This window comes from Carcharhinus amblyrhynchos, chromosome 18 (assembly GCF_965287045.1).
Source record: "Carcharhinus amblyrhynchos chromosome 18, sCarAmb.v2.hapA, whole genome shotgun sequence".
Classification (NCBI taxonomy): Eukaryota; Metazoa; Chordata; class Chondrichthyes; order Carcharhiniformes; family Carcharhinidae; genus Carcharhinus; species Carcharhinus amblyrhynchos.
This window is the reverse complement of record NC_137341.1, coordinates 2,023,793-2,048,232: the sequence shown is the minus strand read 5'-3', so window position 1 is coordinate 2,048,232 and position 24,440 is coordinate 2,023,793. Positions and strand designations below refer to the sequence as shown.

Here is a 24,440-nt window from a genome sequence, read left to right as displayed (position 1 = left end):
TTCTTGCATGAGTCTTGTCATTGAAACAGTGTTCTATTGGGGAGTTTATTCAGTTTGTTACTTGTTTTAATAAAGTTGTCACCTGTTCTAAAGTAAAGACCTGTTAGTTCTTCATAAGAACATAAGAACATAAGAAATAGGAGCAGGAGTAGGCCATCTAGCCCTTCGAGCCTGCCCCGCCATTCAATAAGATCATGGCTGATCTGTCGTGGCTCAGTTCCACATTCCCGCCCTCTCCCCATAACCCTTAATCCCCTCTCTTATCAAGAACCCATCAACCCGCTTCTTAAAAATATTTAGCGAGGCAGCCTCCACCACTTCAACGGGCAGAGAATTCCAGAGATTCACCACCCTTTGAGTGAAGAAGTTCCTCCTCAACTCCGTTCTAAACCGCCTCCCCTTTATCTTGAGGCTGTGCCCCCTAGTCCTACTGTCTTTTTTGAGCGGGAAGAGTCTCTCCACCTCTATCCTATCCATCCCATTCATCATCTTATACGTCTCAATGAGATCTCCCCTCATTCTTCTCAACTCTAACGAGTACAAGCCTAGTTTATTCAGCCTCTCCTCATAGCTCAATCCCCTCAACTCCGGTATCAGCCTAGTAAACCTCCTCTGCACTCCCTCCAGGGCCAAAATATCCTTGCGCAGGTGCGGCGCCCAAAACTGCACACATGATAGAGAGTGGCAGATCCTGCTTTGGAACCCTGCAGCCCATCGAGTCTGCACTGACCACAAACCCACCCAGGCCCTATCCTCTTATCCCCACACATTTACCCACTAATCCCTCTAACCTACACATCCCAGGACAAATGCTTTAATTTACCAAAACCAGTAGCTTCTTACTATCTCACACACAATTACTTAAGATTACAAGGTGAGATATATATGCCTTTGGGGACTCCAAAGTCACACAGAGGGAAACATCACCTCAGCATCATTACAAAATCAATTCTACCTGTTATCTACATTTCGGTTCGCCTTGTTGTCCAACGAGGGGCATACACGCGGTGGGTTGTGCGAGGGCTGCTCTTGGATGTTTTGAGAGTTGCCTAGTGCTTCACGTCGGTAGTGTGTGCTTAAACCAGACCAGATACTGGGCAACACGACAGCTCAGTGACTATCGCTGCTAGCTGTGCAGATACATGGATTTGGGTCGGTGTCTGTGGAAGTTTGCGCATTCTCCCCGTGCTTGCGTGGGTTTTCTCCGGGTGCTCCGGTTTCCTCCCACACCCCAAAGATGTGCTCTTAGGCTGATTGTCCCTAAATTGGTCTCCCCTCAATCTGGTTTCCAATGTGGAGTGCCATAAGCGTAGACAAGGGTCACGGGTGGGAGAGGGGACTCAATGTTAAAGTGGCGGCGTGGGCTCGTTGGGCCTGCTTCCCGGGCTGTGTTGTTCTTTGTTCACCAAACAAGTCTGCATTTTCATCTCAAGACTGCACTGGGAAGTACTGTCTACATCTTACTAACTTGATTACGCTATCGAGGTGGTGACAAAGGTGATCTACGAGGGTAGGGCAGCGGATGTGATGCACACGGATTGTAGTAAGGCTTTCGATAGTGTAGAAGATTGTGAAAGGATACATCAGGACCGAGAGGCACTGCGGACGGACAAATGACAGATGGATTCTAATCCGGGAGAGTGCTGCACTCTGGGACAGCAAATGTCAAGGGTAAGTACACAGCTAATGGCAGGATCCTGAACAGCACTGATATACAGGGAGATGTTAGGGTTCGAGTAACCACACAAGTAGATAGGGTGGTAAAGAAGGCATCTGGCATGCTTGCCTTAATTGGTCAGGGCATTGGGTACAAGAATCAGGATGTCACGTTGCAGCTTTATAAAAATTTGGTTAGGCTGAATTTAGAATATTGCATTCAATTCTTGTCACATTACAGGAAGGATGTGGAGGCTTTGGAGAGGGTACAGAAATGGTTTACCAGGGTTAGATGGTATGAGCTATAAGGAGAGACAAACTAGGGTTGTTTTCTCTGGCGTGGCAGAGGCTAAGAGGAGACTTGAGAGAAGTTTATAACATTGTGAGAGACATTGATCGTCAGAATCTTTTTCCCCAGAGTGGAAATGTTTACTATTACTTAAATGCACTTAAGGGAGAAAGGGGCAAAGTTCAAAGATGACATGAGCGGCAAGTTTTTTGACACAGAAAGTGGGAGGTGTCTGGAACGTGCTGTGTGGGGTGAGGTTGGGGGAAGCTAGATAGGGGCATTTAAGGGGCTTTTAGATAAGCACATAAATATACAAGGAATACAGGGTCGTAAAGAGTGCTTTTGGTACATTGGCCTTTATAAATCGGAGTCTCGAGTATAAAAGTTGGAGTGTTTATGGAAAGGTTGTATAAGGCATTGGTGAGGCTGAGTTTAGAGTATTGTGTACAGTTTTGGTCACCTAGTTACAGGAAGGATATAAATAAGGTTGAAAGAGCGCAGAAAAGGTTCACGAGGATGTTGCCGGGACTTCAGAAGCTGAGAGATTGAATAGGTTCGGACTTTATTCCCTGGAGAATGAGGGGAGATTTGATAGAGGTGTATAAGATTTTGATGGGTATAGATAGAGTGAATGCAAGCAGGCTTTTTCCACTGAGGCTAGGGGAGAAAAAAAACCAGGCGGCATGGGTTAAGGGTGAAAGGAGAAAAGTTTAAAGGGAATATTAAAAGTTTAAAGGGAATTCTTCACACAGAGTGTGGTGGGAGTGTGGAATGAGCTGCCGGATAAATGCGGGGTTACTTTTAACATTTAAGAAAAGTTTGGAGGGGTTCATGGATGAGAGGGGTGTGGAGGGATATGGTTCAAGTGCAGTGGGGCTGGGCAAAAAATGGTTCAGCACAGACAAGAAGGGCCAAAAGGCCTCTTTCTGAGCTGTAATTTTCTATGGTTCTATGGTAATATGAACCAAGGGCAGACAGAAGGGATTGGCTTAATTTGGTGTTATGTTAAACACAACATCATGGGCTGAAGGGTCAGTTCCTGTACTGTACTGTTCTATTTCTGATCTCCATTTAGAAAATGGAAATTGAGGCACTGGAGAAGGAGCAAGAAAGATTCATAAGAATAATACAAGAACTGTAATCACTTGTGAACTCACTGGTGTTTCACCGTGTTTGCTGGCCGAGTGAATCCCTTCCCACAGTCAGAGCAGGTGACCAGCCTCTCCCTGGTGTGAACTCGCTGACGGGACATCAGTTCTTGAGAGCTTTTGAAGCCACTCCCATAGTCAGAGCGTTTAAAGGTCTCTCCTGGGTGTGAGCGACTTTGTATCTGTGCTGGCTCGATAACTGAGTAAATCCTTCTGCACACACTGAGCAGGTGAATGGTCTCTCCCCGGTGTGAACTCACTGGTGTTTTAGCCGTGCTGAAGATGTTCTAAACCTCTTTGTGCGGTGAGAGCAGCTGAATAATCTGTGCTCAGTGTGAATGTGCTGGTGGGACACCAGTTCTCCACAGTTTTAAAGCCTCTCCCACACAGCAGAAGAACGGTCTCTCCCCCTGTGTGAACGCACTGGTGGATCATCAGTTCCTGAGAGCTTTTAAAGTCAGTCTCTCAGTCATTTAAGTGGGCTGTCGTTGGTGTGCGTGGCTTTGTGTTTCAGCAGGCTGGATGAAGTCGTGAATCCCTTCCCGCACACACAGCAGGTGAACGGTTTCTCTCCGGTGTGAACCCGCTGGTGTATCCGCAGGTTGTGCAGCCATTTAAACGTCTTGGCGCAGTGAGAGCAGCTGAACGGTCTCTCCCTGGTGTGAACTTGCTGGTGTGTCTGCAGGGCGGACGACGTTCTAAACCGCTTGGTGCAGAGAGAGCAGCGGAACGGCTTCTCCTCGGTGTGAATTCTCTGGTGGATCAGCAGATCCTGAGAGCTTTTGAAACCGCTCCCACAGTCAGAGCATTTAAAAGGCCGCTCCTGAGTGTGCGTGAGGTTGTGTGTGCGCAGGTTGGATGAATGGCTGAATCTCTTCCCACACTTCGCACAAGAGAATGGTCTCTCCCCAGTGTGAATGCGCTGGTGTACCCGTAGGTTGGACGATCTTCTAAATCTCTTTGTGCAATGAGTGCAGCTGAATGGTCTCTCCTCCGTGTGAATGCTCTGGTGAGACACCAGCTCCTGAGAGCTTTTGTGTCCGCTCCCACAGGCGGAGCATTTAAAGGGTCTCGCCTGCGTGTGAGTGACTTTGTGTCTGAGCTGGTGGGATGACCGAGTGAATCCCTTCCCACACACGGCGCAGGTGAACGGCCTCTCCCCGGTGTGGACACGCTGGTGGGTCAACAGTGCCTGCGAGCTTTTGAAGCCGTTCCCACAGGCAGAGCATTTGAAGGGCCGCTCCTGGGTGTGAGCCAGATTGTGTCTCCGCAGGTAGGATAACCGAGTGAATCCCTTCCCGCACACAGAGCAGGTGAAGGGCCTCTCCCCGGTGTGGACTCGCTGGTGTGTCCGCAGGTTGGACAATCGAGTGAATCTCTTTTGACACACAAAGCAATTGAAGGGTCTCTCCCCGGTGTGGCTGCGGCGATGGATTTCCAGATCAGATGGGGCTTTGAATCCCTTCCCACAGTCTCCACATTTCCAGGGTTTCTCCATGGTGACTCTCCAGGTTAAACAATCAGTTAAATCTCACCCAGAACCCGGGTACAGTCTCTCCCCGCTGTGAATGCTGCCATGTATTTCCAGCCTGTGGAACTGGTTCAAACTCTTTCCACACTCACAACACTGGAACACCCTCACTTAGGTGGGGGAAGCACTTCCGCACAAAGCCGGGGTCTGATTGGCTGGAGGACCAGCGTCCTTCCGGTCCTCCAACTCTTCCCATTGGCCAGTATGCGCGTCAGGCGTGGGCTCACTCTCGCACATGCGCAGCCGCCCCACCTTTCCCTTGGACATGCGCTGTCCCCGGCCGGGGGGGGGGGGGGTGGGAGGCTCCTCGCTCTGGAAACCTTGGCTCCTGGAGGGGGAGGAGCGGGGGCGGGGCTCCGGTGTGGGAGCGCCGGGCGTGCGCACTGGAACCCGGAGACGTCACCCGAGGGGCAGAGTGATTCTAATTGGCAGGGCTCCATTGTGAGGTCACAACGCGGAAGTTGGTTCAATGAGCTTCAGACAAAAACTTCCTCCTCTGAGCAACTTCTGGGAGGGAATCAGTGTCTCCCCCTTTCCATTTCTATTCTCATTCTGGGGGGAAACTGGGGACTTGCAGCAACTGAAGGGAAAGGAACTGAATCCAGGGAGGGAGCAGACTCTGGAAAGATTGGCCTCTGTCTTTCTCTCTTAAAGCCTTGTAACATTGAGTGAGAGTGTTCCAGGGCAAAATGTAGAAAGAGCTTTAACCAGTTACACAGCCTGAAAATACATCACAGCATTCACAGCGGGGAGAGACCGTACCCATGTCCCGTGTGTGGATGAGGCTTTAACTGATTGTCAAACCTGTTTAGTCTCCAGGACCATGTGGAACTGTGGAGACGGTGGCAAGAGATTCAAAGCTCTGTCAGAGCTGGAAAATCATCGCTGCGGTCACACCGGGGAGAGGCCGAGCATCTGCTCCGACTGTGGGAAGGGATTCACTCTGTCCTCCAATCTGCTGGTGCACGAGCGAGTCCGTGCTGGGGAGGGGCTGTTCACCTGCTGGGAAGGGATCCACTCAGTTCCCAAACCTGCTGCGACACCTGGCAGTTCACACTGTAGAGAGGCCATTCCTCTGCTGTGTGTGTGGGCAGGGATTTATCAGGTTACCAGTCTGCTGACCCACCAGCGAGTTCATGCTGTGACTAGGCCCCTCCATTCAGTACTGTGGGATTTAGAAGGTCTTCCTGTGTTCTGACTCACCAGCAAATTCACACGAGGGAGAAGCTGTTAATCTGTACTGTGTGTTTTGGGGATGCATCCAGCTTTGCAGGACACCAGCGACTTCACACCAGGGAAAAGTCATTCCATTGCACCGTGTCTGGAGCCACCAGCGAATGTTCGCCAGGGAGAAGCTGTTCGGCTGCTCCAAGTGTGGGGAGGGATTCCGTGATTCACCAACCCTGGAGAAATACTAGCAAGTTCACACCGGGAAGAGACCATTCACCTGCTCTCAGTGTGGGAAGAGATTCGCTCCTTATCAACCCTGCTACAACACCAGGCTATCCACACCAGAGAGCGGCCATTCCCCTGCTCCATGTACAGGAAGGGAGTTACTCGCTCAACCAATCTGCTTCCATGTTCACTCTGGGGAGAGGCGTACACCTGCTCTGTATGTGGGAAGGGATTTACCCAAGCTGCGTGGACATTAGCGAATACACGCCAGTGAGAGGCCGTTCACCTGCTCAGTGCGAATGGATTCACAGATTCATCCAACTTGCAGAAGCACAGCTAAGTCCACACAGAGGAGAGAGGTTATTCACCTGCTCTGTGTGGGGGAAAGGATTCAGTCAGTTATGCAACCTGTGCAGACACCAGGCCAGTCGAAGCGAATAGAAACCTCTTATATTCAGACTGTGGATGTTCGTTGTATCAACTGAGATCAGTCTGTACAGATGGAGTGCATTGATTGACTGGTTACGTAAGCCCATATAATGCGTTTTCCATCAGGGTCCTGGGTGGTGGATACTGCACTCAGCCGTCCCATTCAATGATAGGTTGCATTGGTTCATACATTCCCAAGACATTGTGTTTTTTTCAGCCTTGGGGAGTCCTTGAGCTGGACGTACGTAAGTTATAAGAAACTGCACCCCCCCTTGTCAGCTGTTTGAAAAGCTTTTACTCCAGTTTTGTTTCCACTTCAGTCCTACATTCCTGATCTTTAGGTACTCAATGGGGAGGGGGTGGTTGCTGGGAGGGAAGAGGTGAACCTGCTACTGGGCCTGGCCAAACTTATCAACAGTTCCAGGCAATGGGCAATTGAAGTGGGGGGGGGGGGGGCGGGGTTCTCTGGCCTGTCTACCTGCTGGTCCTCACCACCCCCCCCACCACCAACCCCCGCACTCCGCCCCCCCCACCACACCCCCCCATCCCCCCCCTACCCCCACCGCCTCCCCCCTCCCCCGCCGCCTCCCCCCTCCCCCCTCCCCCCTCCCCCCTCCCCCACCCCCCACCACCACCCCCAAGGAAGGATATTGTAGTTAAAGTTTGCAAGTTCTCTTTGGCATTTATGTTCTCAGTCAGTGCTGTTTGAACGAACTTCTCATTCATTTATCCATTCTGTCTATTTGTCCCTTTGTGCTCGTTGCTTTGTTTAATTGGTTCGCCCTTTTGGATAGAGAGAGGGTGAGTAAGCGGATGAGAACTTGGCAGATGGAATATTAAATCAGGAAACGTGAAGATGTGCACTTTGGCAGGAAGAATAAAGGAGCTGCGTAATATTTAAATGGAGAAAGACTGCAGAAAGCTGCAGCACAGAGGGATTTGGGGGTCCTCGTTCATAAATCACAAAAAGATAGCATGCAGGTAATAGTGAATGTTGGCCTTTATTTCCAAGGGGATGGAATATAAAAGTAGGGAGAACTAAACACTGTACTAGTTAGACTACAGCTGGAATATCATGATCAGTTTTGGTCCCATTATCTAAGAAAAGATTTTATTTTATTATTAGTGTCGCAAGTAGGCTGACATTAACACTGCAATGAAGTTACTGTGAAAATCTCCAAGTTGCCACACTCCGGCACCTGTTCGGGTACACAGAGAGAATTTAGTATGGCCTAATCTGCACATCTTTCTGACTGTGGGAGGAAACTGGAGCACCCGGAGGAAACCAGAACATAGAACATTACAGCGCAGAACAGGCCCTTCGGCCCACAATGTTGCGCCGACCAGTTACAAAAACAATGACCCACTAGCCTATACCAATCCCTTTTCGTCCATAAACCTATCCATAGATCTCTTAAACGCCCCCAAACTAGGCGCATTTACAACTGCAGCAGGCAGACACAAGAGGACAGTGACCCAAGCCAGGAATCGAACCTGGGTCCCTGGCGTTGTGAGGCAGCAGTGCTAACCACTGTGCCACTATGTTCTCCCAGTGGCACAGATACAGTGGCATTGGGTACAGTCCAGGGGTTGATCCTGGGTATGGAGGGATTTTCTTATGAGGAGAGGTTGAGTAGGTTAGGCCTAAAACTCACTGGAGTTCAGAAGAATGACCTTATTGAGGGATATTAGATTTTCAGGGGTAGATGCTGAGAGATCGTGTCGCCTTGTAGGAAAGTCGAGGGCCAGAGAGAATAACCTGAGTAATAGGTCATACCTTTCGGACAGAGATGAGAAAAGATTTCTTCTCTCAGAAGGGAGGGTATTTGTGGAATTCCTTACCGCAGAGAGCTGTGTAGAGGCTGGGTCGTTCAGTATGTTCAAGGCTGAGACAGATTTTTAATCAGTGAGGAAATCAAGGCTTTGAGGATAAGCTGGGAAAGTGGAGTTGAGGGAGAACGTGCAAACTCCACACAGAAAGTGACCCGAGGCCGGAATCAAACCCAGGTCCCAGACGCTGTGAGGCAGCAGCGCTCACCAGTGTGCTACAAGAGGCCAAGAGATTGGAGGAATTTGATGTGTATCCTCCCGAGGAGGAACACTGACATTGGCAGATATGCCGCAGTCGATGAGGAAACAGAAGATGGTTCGAGCAGCTTGGACTCGGAACTAGAAGCTATTGTTACCTTGAATGGGAATCTTGAAGAAATGAAAGTGAATGCAATTAAAGAACAAAAACAGCCCGGGAGACAGGCCACTCGGCCCAACAAGCCCGCGTCGCCATCCCAACATCACCAGTCTCCCCTCCACCTGTGACCCTTATCTATGCTTATGGCAATCCACATTGAGGGAAACTAATTTAGGGACAATTTATTACCTCCAGTCAGCCTAAGAGCACATCTCTGGGGTGTGGGAGGAAACCGGAGCACCCGGAGGAAACCCACGCAAGCACGGGGAGAATGCGCAAACTCCCACAGACACCGGCCCAAATCCATGTGTCTGCACTGCAATCAGTGATAGTCACTGAGCTGTCGTCTTGCCCAGTATCTGGTCCAGTTTAGGCACACACTAACGATGTGAAGCACTAGGCCAATCTCGAACATTCAAGAGCAGCCCCAGTACGACCCATCGCGTGTATGCCCCTCGTTGGACAACAAGGCGGACTGACTTAAAACCTGTGAATTAAAAGAGAAAAACATTAGTATCACTCCACATCCTTATACATTACCAGGGACGTCCCAATGCTAATGAACCTTATTTAAAAGATCGAACACTAATGAACCTTATTTAAAAGATTGAAATAAAGTTACATTTACTGCAACAAGTTTGTGGCTGCATTTTATTAAGACCCAATGACACATTTTACAAGATGAGATTCATAGAGACAATGTGATTAATGTGAGTACTGAGCGTTTGATACATAAAACACGAGGGCACAGATTGTGTTCCGATATAACTCAAACACAAGTAGGGAGAGCAGTAATCGGGACTGTAATCATTGTCTGTGTTACAATCCAGGTCAGAAATTCTAAGGTATTTTATGAAATCAGCTTAAACCATAAGTTTTGCACTTTCACTTGGTTTCACTTCAGGTATGATTTAAATGACCCACTAGGGAGCTTTTATCAAAGAAAGTTTAATGAAAATACAGTTGACAGGTGGACATGCTCTGTCCAGCCCCCTCATGATATGGAGATGCCGGCATTGGATTTGGGTAGGCACAGGAAGAAATCTCACAACGCCAGGTTAAAGTCCAACAGGTTTATTTGGAATCACAAGCATTTGGATCGCTGCTCCTTCATCAGATGAGTGGAGAGTAGGTTTCATAAACATGGCACATATATTATATATATAGGCAGACACAAGATAGTGGTTGGAATGCGAGTCTTTACAGGTACAGACAGTGCGAGTGGAGAGAGAAATAATCACTAGGATTACTCCCAGTTCCACGCACCAACAAGAGCAGGAATAAGAGAATAGACCAAATGAATATGTAGCTGGAAAGATGGTGTCAAACATAGAAAAACTACAGCACAAACAGGCCCTTAGGCCCACAAGTTGCGTCAATGATATCCCTACCTACTAGGCTTATCTATAACACTGTTAAGTCCCATGTACTCATTCAGAAGTCCCTTAAAAGACCCTATCGAATCCGCCTCCACCACCACCGCCAATTCCACTCACCCACCACCTTCTGAGTGAACAACTCACCCCTGACATCTCCTCTGTACCTGCTCCCCAAGCACCTTCAACCTGTAGCCGGGAGGGATTCAGATTCTTGTGGCACTGGGACCGGTTCTGGGGAAGGTGTACGAACCGTAGAGTCTGCACCCAGGCAGAGCTGGGTCCAAGGTCCTTGTGGGGGGGAATCGGGGGGGGGGGGGGGGGGGGGGGGGTGGCGGGAGTGTGGTGGGCTTTTGGCTGTTCTGCTCAGGAGTGTTTAAACATGTGTGGCAGGGGGATGGGGGTCCCAGGATCAGATTCAGATCAGGAAAATGGTGGTAGAATATTCGCTGGTGATGAAGATTTGCTGACGGACGTGGAAAAGTTTAAAAAGTGTCCCCCAAGGGAACATGAAGGGTTTAAACTGTTTATATCAATGTAAGGGGTATTTGTACCAATGTAAGGAGTATTTGTACCAATGTAAGGGGTATTTGTACCAATGTAAGGGGTATTACAAACAAGGTTGTTGTGTTACGGGCCACATGGCAGCTGGATGTCATTCTACAATGTAAATGCAAACAAAGCTCAGTGAACACAGAAGGAGGTCACTCCACCCATTGTGTCCATGCTGGCCCTTTGAACACTCAGAGCAGGTGACCGTTCTAAGTAACTTTCAAGTTTTCACCCTTGGAAAAGATTCAATAGTATCTGTTTTCAGGCAAATCAGAAAAACATCACACAATAAAATCTCATCTCCCCCTCTGGCTGCTTTTCCAATGATCTCAGAGGGATTCACTCTCTGTTAAAGAGCCTGCCCACCCCTCTCACCCACTTTCCCTAAAGTACATCAGGAAAAGTCCAGAACAATCAAATATTTTTACTGATAAAAGTCATTAGTGAAACAGAACATGGTGAAACAAACAGAAAATGACTTCAGGATCAAAGATAACCAGAGTGAAAGGATGTTCACAATGTTCTGGACACAAATGTTCTCTCTTTAATCCATCTGTAACCTGTTCTCTGCCCTCTCTGTGGAACACCCTCCCGTCAGTCCACAAGCACCACCCTGACCTTCCGCTTTTCCATTCGAATTCATCACCTTGCTTTCACGCTCACATTTCTGTCCTTGACCTGCTGGAATGTTCCGGAGAAACCCAACACAAGGTGGGCGAGAAACCCAAGACAATCTTCCAATGAGGCACTTTATAACCTTCTGGACTCAACATTGAGTTCAACAACTTCACACCCTGAACTCTCTCCTCCGTTTTGACTTTTTTTGCCGAGTGCCAGTCTCCATCTTGTTTTCCTGTTTTTTTTGCTCCCAGACAGAGCTGTCCTTTATTCCGCCATTAACACCTACTCTGGGCCAATGCTTTGTTTCTTTACTACAACCATTACCCTCTCCCTTTGCCTTTTGTTCCAGGACATTTTTTGCCATTTAATCTCACCCGCCCTCTAACCAATCCCTGACTTGTTCTACCTGACCCTCCCTCCCCCCTCTCACCAGCATCAAACCCATCACATTTCTCCCTCTCTTTAGTTCTGAAGTCGAGTTACATTGGACGTGAAACATTCACTCTGTTTCTCTCTCCACAGATGCTGCCAGACCTGCTGCGTTTTTCCAGTTCTTTCTGTATTTATTTTAGATCTACCTGTTGTGATAGGAAAACACTATTTACTCTCCAGGATTAAATAAATGTCCTTCATCAGCTTTTGTGGATCATTTCAGTGGAAATGTGCTCTCCCAGGCTCAGCCCACTGGAAGCAAAGTTGTGAGACGGGCCAGTCCAGCAGAAAGAAACCCTCCCACTTCACCCACTGTCAGAATGAACACAGTTCAGTCCTGGGTGTGATTAATAGCAGCAGAATCCAACCTTTGCAATCACTTGTGAACTCGCTGGTGTCTCTGCAGGTTGGATAACTGTGTGAATCCCTTCCCACACACCGGGCAGGTGAACGGCCTCTCCCCAGAATGAACTCGCTGGTGTGTCTGCAGATTGGTGAACTGAGTGAACCCCTTCCCGCACGCAGAGCAGCTGAACAGCGTTTCCCTGCTATGAACTCGCTGGTGTCTCCGCAGGTTGGATGACGTTTTAAACCTCTTTGTGCAGTGAGAGCAGCTGAAGGGTCTCTCTTCAGAGTGAATGCGCTGGTGAGCCATCAGATCCTGAGACCTTTTAAAGCCACTCCCACAGTCAGAGCATTTAAAGGGTCTCTCCTGCGTGTGAGTGATTTTGTGCGTCAGTAGATCAGGTAGCTGAGTGAAACCCTTCCGACACACGGAACAGGTAAATGGTGTCTCCCCAGTGTGAACTCGCTGGTGTCTCCGCAGAATTGGTAACTGAGTGAATGCTTTGCCGCACATAGTGCAAGTAAATGGTGTCTCCCCAGTGTGAACTCGCTGGTGTCTCCGCAGAGTGGGTAACTGAGTGAATCCCTTTCCACAATCGGAGCAGCTGAAAGGCCTCTCCCCAGTATGAATGAATCTGTGTTTCTGCAGGTGGGATAACTCACTGAATCCCTTCTCGCACACGGAGCAGGTGAACGGTCTCTCTCCAGTGTGGCTGCGTCGATGAATTTCCAGCTGAGATGGGAACCTGTATCCCTTCCCACAGTCCCCACATTTCCACGGTTTCTCCATGTCCTTGTGACGCTCCAGGTTAAACAATTGGCTAAATCAGAACATGGGTACGCAGTCTCTCCCCACTGTGAATGCTTTGATGTATTTTTCAGGCTGTGTAACTGGTTAAAGCTCTTTCCGTAGTCAGCGCGTTGGAAAGCTCTCATATGGACGTGTGTTAGTCTCAGAACTTTTCCAGTCACACTGATGTTTAAAATCTGCGCTGTACTCACAGATGTTGGAGACAGGAGGAAGTTTTAGCCTCTGCGAAGAGAAAAACAAAATCTGTGATGTTTGAAATTAAACTGCATTGACTTGGAAGAAAACAAAGGGGAAGACATTTTGCAAGATCCACGCAGCTCCTTTCCCCATTTCCTTATCTGGGAGCCCAGCAGGCAGGTGTAGAATGAGGACAAGATTATCAATAATAATAATTAATGTACTTTAGGGGACCATCATTAATATAGAGGAAGTCATAATGACATCACCTACCTTATTACATTATCCTCTTAAATGTCATCCATCTCCTGGGGAAACCAGCCCTTTAATTGTGGACATTAGGAAAGAGCCCATCCTTTTATCCAGACAGATAAATGTATCAGGCTGAGGGAGTAAAGGATGTCAATGTCTTTAAGAGAGAGAGAGAGACCTGGGCCAATCTCTCCAGAGTCTGCTCCCTCCCTGGATTCACTTCCTTTCCCTTCAGTTGCTGCAAGTCCCCAGTTTCCCCCCAGAATGAGAATAGAAATGGAAAGGGGGAGACACTGATTCCCTCCCAGATGTTGCTCAGAGGAGGAAGGTTTAACCTGAAGCTCATTGATCACTTCCGCGTTGTGACCTCACAATCCTGAGTCAGCCAATAGCAATCACTCTGCTCCGTGGTGATGGTCTCCGGGTTCCAGTGCGCAGGCCCGGCGCCCGGACACAGGAGCACCGCCCCTCCCCCCCCGGCTCCTGGAGAAAAGGTTTCCAGGGCAACCGGCTGGCGGCTCCGCCCAGAGCGAGAAGCCGCTCGGTTATCTCCCCCCGGCCCGGGGCTGCGCATGTCCAAGGGAGAGGGGAAGTTGCGCATGTGCAAGGGAGAAAGAGGAGAGACAGGGTCCACCCCCGGGCAACAGGCTGAGGCGTTGGCCAATAGGAAGAGTTGGAGGACCGGAAGGACTCTGGTCCTCCAGCCAATCAGAGGGCGGGCTTTGTGTGAATGAAGATTGAGCTTCAGACAGACTGAAACTTCCTCCTGTCTCCCACATCTGTGAGTAAAACACTTTCTTTACTCCCCCTTTCCATTTCTTTCCTCATTCTGGGGGGAAACTGGGGACTTGCAGCAACTGAAGGGAAAGGAAGTGAATCCAGGGAGGGAGCAGACTCTGGAGAGATTGGCCCAGGTCTCTCTCTCTCTCTTAAAGACATTGACATCCTTTACTCCCTCAGCCTGACACATTTATCTGTCTGGATAAAAGGATGGGCTCTTTCCTAATGTTCACAATTCAAGGGCTGGTTTCCCCAGGAGAGAGCTGATATTTAAGGAGACAATAAATTAATGTAGGACAGTGATAAGTAGTATTGGTATATGATAAAGATTAGGTATATTGCTTTGGGTCTCTCATCAGATACATTGAGTATTTCTAGTTTTGTAATATACTACTGAAGACATTGACATCCTTTACTCCCTCAGCCTGACACATTTATCTGTCGCTTCTTGGCTAAGATCAAGTGTAGTATCAACATTCTGCACTTGGTTGAAGTCAATGAGGTTACACTGAGGCTTCATTTGAAGCAATTTTTTAAGAGGCATCTCAGCCTTTTGGCTAACATACAAATGAGATAGGTGCAGACATTGCACCATCAGCTTGGATCATGTAGATCAAGCCCAGGATTAGAAGTGAGAGCCCTGTCTTATCAGCTTGGATCGGGAATGTCTCACTTGCTGAGACATTGATTGGATTGAATTGGATATATAAACAAAAAAAAAATTGGCTGGCTAAAAGATTAGGTTGATTGGCCATGCTAAAATTGTCCCTCAGTGTCCTCAGATGCATAGGTGAGAGGGATTATTGGGTAAAGTATGTATGGATACACGGGTAGGGCCTGGGTGGGATGGTGGTTGGTGCAGACTCAATGGGCCAAATGGCGTCCTTCTGTAGGGTTTCTATGATTAAAAGGGTGTTCTCTTTCCTAATGTTCACAATTAAAAGGCTGGTTTTCCCAGGAGATAGCTGACATTTAAGGGGACAATAAATTAATGCAGGACAGCGCCACCATTTTGAGTCTAGATGATCTGGACTTGAAACATTGGCTCTATTCTCTCTCGATGTGCCGGCGTTGGACTGGGGTAAACACAGTAAAAAGTCTGACAAACTAGTAAACTCACTAGCTAGTGAGTGTACTATCAAATAAATCGGTTGGACTTAAACCTGGTGTTGTCAGACTTTTTCCTGTCTATTCTCTCTCCACAGATATTGTCAGACCTGCTGAGATTTTCCAACATTTTTCTGTTTTTGTTTCAGATTCCAGCATCTGCAATATTTCGCATTTATCTTAATATAGGACAGACATATGTCTGGTGTAATACAGATTAGATATATTATTTATGGCTCTCACTAAGGTATTTTGATTATTCTTTCCAATGTTGTAATATTATTTGTCACTTGGTCATACTGAACTTGAGTATTGCTGAAAAAGGGGATGTGCTGTTGAAGGTTTTGATCTTTACTCATCAGGACAGATGCGAGAATATCAATAATACCTTTCTCTCATTGCTGATTCTCACAGCATTAATTGTTCTTGCAATAAATGTGTGGAGAGTCGGGGTGCATGGATCTGTCAATCAGCACCTTCAGGAGAATTGGGAGGGTGAATATTAGATACAGCAGAGGGAGTGAGAGTGTGTGGGATGGAAATTTACAGCTTTTGGGAAATGAAAGAAACTAGAATTCTATGTTCTGAATGTCTATACTGTACTAAGAGTGATGATTTTTATAAATGCCTTTTACAGGATATTGGATAGTGAAGAATTATAGACCAAATGTCAAGAAGGTGAAATGTTTCTCTGGTCTATCTGCTTCTGAAGGTTTTAAACATCAGTGTGACTGGAAAACCACCGAGACACACCCAAGTGGCTGTGTACTGACTGTGGAAAGGACTTTAACCAGTTTCACAGTCTGAGAAAACATTCACAGTGGGGATAGACTGAGTTCTGTGCGTGGACGAGGCTTCAACTGATCATCAAACCTGGAGATTCACAGGGACATCTGCGCCACGGAGAAACCGTGGAAATGTAGGGACTGTGGGAAAGAATTGAGATCTCCATCTTTGCTGGAAAGGCATCGGCGCAGTCACACCGGGGAGAGGCCGTTCACCTGCTCCAGTTGCAGGAAGGGTTTCACTGATTCATCCACCTTGCTGAGACACCAGCGCCTTCACACCGGGGAGAGGCCCTTCCCCTGCTCTGTGTGTGGGAAGGGATTCACTCAGTCCTCTCACCTGCAGACGCACCAGCAAGTTCACATCGGGGACAGGCCGTTCACCTGCTCCCGGTGCGGGAAGAGATTCACCGATGCGTCCAACCTGTTGTCACACCAGCGAGTTCACACCGGGGAGAGGCCGTTCACCTGCTCTCAGTGTGGGAAGGGATTCAGTCACTCGTCCAACCTGTTGAAACATGAGCGAGTTCACACTGGGGAGAGACCGTTCAGCTGCTCTCAGTGTGGGAAGGGATTCACTCAGTTATCCCACCTCCAGAAACACCAGCAAGTTCACAAACGATAGGTTATCCTACGCAATGTTGTTTGCAATCATTTCCCATTGAAAAACAAGTCATAAGAAATAGGAGCAGGAGTCGGCCATCTAGCCCTTCGAGCCTGCCCCGCCATTCAATAAGATCATGGCTGATCTGAAGTGGATCAGTTCCACTTTCCCGCTTTCTCCCCTTAACCCTTAATTCCCTTGTCTATCAGAAATCTATCTACCCGTGACTTAAATATATTTAGCAAGGTAGCCTCCACCACTTCAACGGGCAGAGAATTCCAAAGATTCACCACCCTTTGAGTGAAGAAGTTCCTCCTCAACTCCATTCTAAACTGCCCCCCCCCCCTTATCTTGAGGCTGTGCCCTCTAGTCCTGTTGTCCTTTCTGAGCGGGAATAATCTCTCTACCTCTACCCTATCCATCCCCTTCATTATCTTATACATCTCTATAAGATCCCCCCTCATTCCTTCTAAACTCCAAGTACAGACCCAGTCTATTTAGCCTCTCTTCATAGTCCAACCCCCTCATCTCCGGTATCAGCCTAGTGAACCTCCTCTGCACTCCCTCCAAGGCCAATATATCCTTCCGCAAGTGCAGCGACCAAAACTGCACACAGTACTCCAGCTGCGGCTTCACCAGTGCCCTGTACAGTTGTAGCAAGACCTCCCTACTTTTATATTCAATCCCCCTCACTAAAAAGGCCAGCATCCCATTCGCCTTCTTGATCACCTGCTGCAGACTGGGTTTTTGCGACTCGTGCACAAGGACCCCCAGGTCCCTCTGCACCGTAGCACGCTGCAGCTTTTCGCCCTTTAAATAGTAATCCCTCCGACTATTATTTCTACCAAAGTGGATAACCTCACACTTGCTAACATTATATTCCATCTGCCAGGTCCTCGCCCACTCGCTCAGCCTATCAGATCCCTCTGCAGACTTTCCACACCCTCTGCGCAATTTGCTTTTCCACTCATCTTCATGTTATCAGCCTAGTGAACCTCCTCTGCACTCCCTCCAAGGCCAATATATCCTTCTGCAAGTGCGGCGACCAAAACTGCACACAGTGTCTGCAAGTCACGTTTTGCAATATTCAGCCAAATATGGTAAATTGAAAAGATTTGTTAACCATTAAGAGCGAGAAGGGTAACAAGTTTAAAAAAAAGTTTCAGTTTATATTCTGTCACAGTCGATACACAAAAAAGTAAATATCTATCTGCATTAGCTGGACCATTTTATAAAGCTTTTATTTTAAATGTTTTCCAAAATGCTCAGATAATGAATTGGTTCGAACTGGTCACGTGCTGGTTTCCAGAGGTTTCTGGGCAGATTCAAGATGAACATGGCCTCAAGATGTCCTGGAGCGTAACACACCTTACATCGCATCAACACCCCAGCCCAGCCCACACTATACCACAGCAGACAGGCTGTCTGCTCCAGACGGTTAAGAACAAAGGCACCTCATTGCAAAGTCCCAATCTCCAATAATGATGCCAATGGCCTAACCTTTAAATGTTCCAGCACAAAGATTTCAGCAAGCGGGCTCCCACCCTCAGGGGTTTGAGATTCCACCTTCAGCTGCAGTTTAACCTCAGAGAAAACTGGATTCCAGTCTGGCAGCCTGCCTCTGCCCTACACCCTCTCAATAGCTTCCACATCCTTCCTGTAGTGAGGCGACCAGAACTGTGCACAGTACTCCAAGTGGGGTCTGACAAGGGTCTTATAAAGTTGCAGCATTACCTCCCGACTCCTAAACTCAATCCCTCGATTAATGAAGGCCAGTACACCATACGCCTTCTTGACCACATCCTCCACCTGCGAGGCCGATTTAAGAGTCCTATGGACCCGGACCCCAAGATCCTTCTGCTCCTCTACACTGCTAAGACTCCTACCCTTGATATTGTACTCCTTCATCCCATTGGTCCTGCCAAAATGGACCAAGACACATTTATCCAACTGCCACTTCCTGAATTTGTCCCAATTTAAGGTTCTTCGACTAAATCTGACTGGTTTGCAGTTTGATCCTGGAGCAGAACAGAACAAAGACACTGTCCCTTTAACCCTTGGAGGGCGAGAGATCATCTTCCCCTCCCAGAAAAATTTCAGCAACAGCCAAAGCCATTTTGAAATTCCAGCCCACGTATGACTTCACGGTGAATCCTGTTCCTGTGCCCAGCGTCTCCACCTCCGCACGCTCAATTCGTCAAGGATTCACAGATCCCACCGAAATTCCTGATCCTGCAAACAGCCCCCGTACTGTTCCAATCCCAGCTAATTGAATAAGATGGAACCTGGTTTGATCAATCACGATCGTTACTGTGATTAGAAAGGCAGAGAGTATTCGCTGAATGGATACGTGGGGGACAACTGTTACATTTTTAAACAAAAGTGTTGAGAGGAATAGATAGGGTGGATTCTCGGAGGCTATTTCCCAGGGCTGAAATGGTCGCTACGAGAGGACACAGGTTTAAGGTGCTGGGGAGCAGGTACAGAGGAGATGTCAGGGGTAAGTTTTTCACTCAGAGGGCGGTGAGTGAGTGGAATTGGCTGCCATCGGTGAGGCGAACTCGCTGGGGTCTTTTAAAAGACTTCTGGATGAGTACATGGGATTTAATGGGATTGAGAGTTATAGATAGGCTTGGTAGGTAGGGATATGATCGGCACTTGTGGGCCGAAGGGCCTGTTTGTGCTGTTGTGTTCTATGTTCTAAAAGGATGAAACATTTATTGAATAAGAACCAGTAACTACACTACACTAGAGAACAAACACACTAGAAAGATTTTCAGTTCAGACATCAGGAGAGAAATAAAAAGCAAATTAGTGGGGATAATATGTAGGGATAGGGCCTGGGTGGGATTGTGTTCGGTACAGACTCGATGGGCCTCTTTCTGCACTGTAGGGTTTCTATGATAGTATAAAGTCGTGTAATGTTGGCCTGAGTAATCATAAGAACGTAAGAAATAGGAGCAGGAGTAGGCCATCTAGCCCTTCGAGCCTGCCCCGCCATTCAATAAGATCATGGCTGATCTGTTGTGGCTCAATTCCACATTTCCACCCTCTCCCCATAACCCTTAATCCCCTCGCTTATCAAAAACCCATCAACCCGCGTCTTAAAAATATTTAGCGAGGCAGCCTCCACCACTTCAACGGGCAGAGAATTCCAGAGATTCACCACCCTTTGAGTGAAGAAATTCCTCCTCAACTCCGTTCTAAACCACCCCCCCTTTATCTTGAGGCTGTGTCCCCTAGTCCTACTGTCCTTGCTGAGCGGGAAGAGTCTCTCCACCTCTATCCTATCCATTTCGTGTCACACTATCTGTAAGCCCCATGACTTGCCTGTGTTTGCAAAATCTCACTAACTGTCCAGGCTGGAGACAATCTCTTTAACCTATGCTTCACCCTCTCTCTCTCCACTCACATTGTCTGTACCTGTAAAAGACTTGATTACCTGTAAAGACTCACATTCCAAACATTATCTTGTAAATTGAGTCTGTGTCAATGAATGCTCTGTTTGTGAACACAATTCTTCACTCATCTGAAGAAGGAGCCTGAGACTCTGAAAGCTTGTGCTACCAAATAAACCTGTTGGACTTTACCCTGGTGTTGTGAGCCTCCTGACTGTCTTATCCTGATGTGGGTATGCCGGCGTTGGACTGGCGTAAACACAGTAAAACACAGTAAATCCTGGACACAGAGAGCTGAGAATCTCCATGCAGGCTGCCAGACAGATCTCTGTCTCTATGAATGGACTAACAATGCGTGGAATGTACAGACTGGGGAACAATGGGAGGGGGCGGGGCTCCCAGAGACGTCACCGCGGAGCAGCGTGATTGCTATTGGCTGATTCAGGCCGGGCTCCATTGTGCCGTCACAGTGACTCGAGGGGGCGTTCCCAGCACACAGCCTCCCATTGGCAGCAATATCACGGGTTACAGAAGCAGAACACTGCGGATTGGGCACCAGCTCAGCGCGGCTGATAGGCAAATCCCCGTCCACCCCCACGTGGGTTCGGACTCCGCCCCCCCGTTATTGTCCGCATGCGGGAGATTGACCAATGGGAACGCGTGGAGGACCAGGTGGTCGCTGGTCCTCCAGCCAATCAGAGTCCGGGCCTTGTGTCAATGGCGGCACGGAGCTGAAGCCATTGTTGCCCCGGAAAGCTGCTGCTCCTCTCCCTCTGAATGAAGATTGAGCTTCAGACAGACTCAAACCTCCTCCTGTCCCCCACATCTGTGAGTAAAACACTTTCTTTACTCCCTCTTTCCATTTCCTTTCTCATATTGAGGGGAAATGGTTGCCTTGTAGGAACATAGTTAATGGTAGGGCCTTGGGGAGAGTGAGAGAACAAAGAGATCTCGGGATACAGGTTCATAGCTCCTTGAAAGTGGAGTCACAGGTGGACAGAGTGGTGAAGAAGGCATTCGGCACCCTTGGTTTCATCGATCAGTAAAAAGTCTGACAGCACCGGGTTTAAGTCCAACTGATTTCGGTTGGAAATCGGTTGCACTTAAACCTGGTGTTGTCAGACTTTTTACTGTGTTTACCCCAGTCCAACGCTGGCATCTCCACTTCATCGATCAGAACATTGAATACAGGAGTTGGGACGCCTTGTTGAAGTTGTACAAGACATTGGTAAGGCCACACTTGGAATACTGTGTACGGTTCTGGTCACCCTATTATAGAAAGGATATTAAACTAGAAAGTGCAAAAGAGATTTATTAGAATGCTACCAGGACTTGATGGTTTGAGTTATATGGAGAGGCTGATTAGACTGGGACTTTTTTTCTCTGGAGTGTAGACGGCTGAGATGAGACCTTATAGAGGACTGTAAAATAATGAGGGGTATAGGTCAGCTAGAAAGTCAATATCTTTTCCCAAAGGTAGGGGAGTCTAAAACTAGAGGTTTAAGGTGAGAGGGGAGAGATACAAAAGTGTCCAGAGGGGCAATTTTTTCACACAGCTGGTGGTGAGTGTCTGGAACTGCCAGAAGTAGTAGTATGGGCAGGTACAAAAGCATTTAGATGGTGTTGGTGTTAACAAATTGTCTCTAAATTAGGCGTCCCTCAATCTGGTTATAATTCCTTTACTGTGGAGTCCAATGGGCGTAGACAAAGGTCATAGGTAGAAGAGGGCACTCAATGTTAAAATGGTGGCGCGGGCTCATTGGGCCGAAGGGCCTGTTTCCCGTGCAGTGTTGTTCTTTGTTCTTTAGTTACATGGGTAAGATGGGTACAGAGGGATATAGGCCAAATGCAGGCAATTGGGACTAGCTTAGGGGCTTAAAAAAGGGGAAGCATGGACAAGTAGGGCCCTGTTTCCATGTTAAAAACCTCTATGAATCTATGACTCTTCTGCTGTATTTTCACCATCTGAAACAATCATCAATTAAACACATTTTTAATCCAGTCACAGAGACTGGCAGCCTGCATGGAGATTTTCAGCTCTCTGTGTCCAGGACAGGAAGCAGTGAGCATGGATCTGTCAATCAGCACCTTCAGGAGAATTGGGAGGGTGAATATTAGATCCAGCAGAGTGAAAATGGAAGGAGAGTGTGTGGGATGGAGATTTACAGATTTTGGGGAATGAGAGAGGAAAGAATCTTCCATAGAAACTAGAATTGTCTGTTCTGGATTTCTATCCTGTACTAACCTGTACTGACTTGTGTAAACTCATTTTGTAGGATATTGAAAGAGGATCATAGGCAGAAATCTCAAACATCACATCTAGATCTGACAAAGTCCTTGGGACCTGAATGTCATCGGCCTTTAAATCTAGAAGGAGAAAAATTTGAGCAGTTTGTCGCTTTGAAAAGATATCTTGCATTTCTGGTGGTGATATCAAAAGGTGAGGCTTTACAGACAGAAATCTGAAACCAAACTTCAGATCAACGTCTGATAAAGTCACTGAATTCATTGGGACCTGAATACCTTTAAATCCAGAAGGATTTTCAGTTCTGTCTGCTTTCGACAGCAGCGTGCCTGGATAATCACACACGTACACCTGAGTGAGAGTGTTCCAGTGCACTGATTGTGGAATTTTTAATCCAGTACACAGCCTAAAAAACACCACGCACTTCACAGCGGAGATAGTCCATACAGATGTTCTGCGTGAGGCTTGAACTGATAGCCTGATCTGGAGAGACACAAGGACACCCGCACCATGGAAAAACGGTGGAAGTGTGGAGACTGTGGCAAAGGATACGTGCGCCCATCTCAGCTGGAATCTCATCGCCGCAGTCACACTGGAGAGAGACCGTTCACTTGTTCTGTGTGTGGGAAGGGATTCACTCGGCTATACAACCTTCAGACACATCAATCCGTTCACACCGGGGAGAGGCCGTTCAGCTGCTCTGTGTGCGGGAAGGGATTCACTCGGTTATCCAGCCTTCGGACACACCAGCGGGGTCACACTGGAGAGAGGCCATTCACCTGCTCCCAATGCGGGGAGGGATTCATTCGGTTATCCAGCCTTCGCACACACCAACAAGTTCACACTGATGAAAGGCCGTTCACCTGCTCTGTGTGTGGGAAGGGATTCACTCAGTTATCCAACCTGTTGAGACACAAAGTCACTCACACTGACGAGAGACCCTTTAAATGCTCTGACTGTGGGAGCAGCTTCAAAAGACCTCAGGAACTGATGTTCCACCAGCGCATTCACACTGAGGAGAGACCCTTCAGCTGCTGTCACTGCGCAAAGAGATTCAGAACATCGTGTAACCTGCGGGTACATGAACGGATTCACACCGGGGAGAGGCCGTTCACTTGCTCTCAGTGTGGACAAGGATTCACTCGACCGTCCTACCTTCTGAGACACCAGCAAGTTCACAAGTGATGACAGGAGATAGATTCTGCTGTTAATCACATCCAGGACTGAACCATGTTCATTTTGACAGTGGGTGAAGTGGGAGGGTCAGAGGGTTTCTTTCTGCTGGACTGGCCCGTCTCACAACTTTGCTTCCAGTGGGCTGAGCCTGGGAGAGCACATTTCCACTGAAACGACCCACAAAAGGACATTTATTTTATCCTGTCGAGTGGTGACAGTCACCAAACAGGAGTGTTCCCTTCCGGTTGGGGAATACATCAGCACTCGAGGTTATTCGGCCTCTAATCTTCGGGTAAACATTCTCCAAGGCAGCCTTCACGACACACGACAGCGCAGAGTCGCTGAGCAGAGACTGATAGCCAAGTTCCGCACACATGAGGACGGCCTCAACCAGGACCTTGGGTTCATGTTGCACTATCTGTAACCCCCATGACTTGCCCGGGCTTGCAAAAATCTCACTAACTGTCCTGGCTTGACACAGTTCACACCTCTCTAACCTGTACTTAACCCTCTCTCCACTCCGCATTGTCTGTACCTATAAAGACTTGATTACCTGTTAAGACTCGCATTCCAACCATTATCTTGTAAATTGAGTCTGTGTCCATATAACCCCTGTGTGAACCCAATCCTGCACTCACCTGAATAAAGGACAGTGCTCCGAAAGCTTGTGCTACCAAATAAACCTGTTGGACTTTAACTTGGTGTTGCGAGACTTCTTACTGTGTTTATCCCAGTCCAACGCTGGCATCTCCACATCTCATTTACCAGACACAGGGGTGCCTTAATTCCTTATTTGCGAAGGAGATATGTGACCTACGTGCCTCCAGCACCTACAGACATGGCTATTGAATACTCATGATGTGGGTATGCCGGCGTTGGACTGGCGTAAACACAGTAAAAAGTCTGACAACACCAGGTTTTAGTCCAACCTATTTATTTGATAATATACTCGCAAGCTTTCGAGGGGTTACCCTCTTCGTCAGGTGAATGACGAAGAGGGTAACCCCTCGAAAGCTTGCGAGTATATTATCAAATAAATAGGTTGGACTAAAACCTGGTGTTGTCAGACTTTTTACTGTATTGAATACTCACCCAGAGATCAGTGTGGCATCACCTGATTGGACTTTATTGATCAGGGTGATC

The 24,440-nt window shown here is 47.9% G+C and overlaps 1 protein-coding gene and 1 pseudogene across 1 annotated transcript; one reads left to right on the top strand and one right to left on the bottom strand.

Annotated features, from left to right (window-relative positions):
• Positions 1-3,214: 3,214 nt before the first annotated feature.
• LOC145355162 (uncharacterized) lies at positions 3,215-13,342 on the bottom strand. The gene is made up of 4 exons (XM_080207078.1): positions 13,224-13,342; positions 11,998-12,995; positions 6,388-6,392; positions 3,215-4,623 (listed from the first exon to the last, which is right to left on the bottom strand). The coding sequence occupies exons 2-4, from the start codon at positions 12,750-12,752 to the stop codon at positions 3,563-3,565; spliced, it is 1,821 nt and encodes a 606-aa protein (XP_080063204.1). The 5' UTR covers positions 12,753-12,995; positions 13,224-13,342; the 3' UTR covers positions 3,215-3,562.
• A 273-nt stretch (positions 13,343-13,615) lies between these two features.
• On the top strand, positions 13,616-23,994 carry LOC145355161 (uncharacterized; annotated as a pseudogene).
• Positions 23,995-24,440: the final 446 nt, after the last annotated feature.

What these genes read in the sequence shown, in the direction of transcription:
- LOC145355162 (XM_080207078.1), bottom strand. Translation starts at nt 12,752, where the DNA reads ATGGAGAAACCGTGGAAATGTGGGGACTGTGGGAAGGGATACAGGTTC.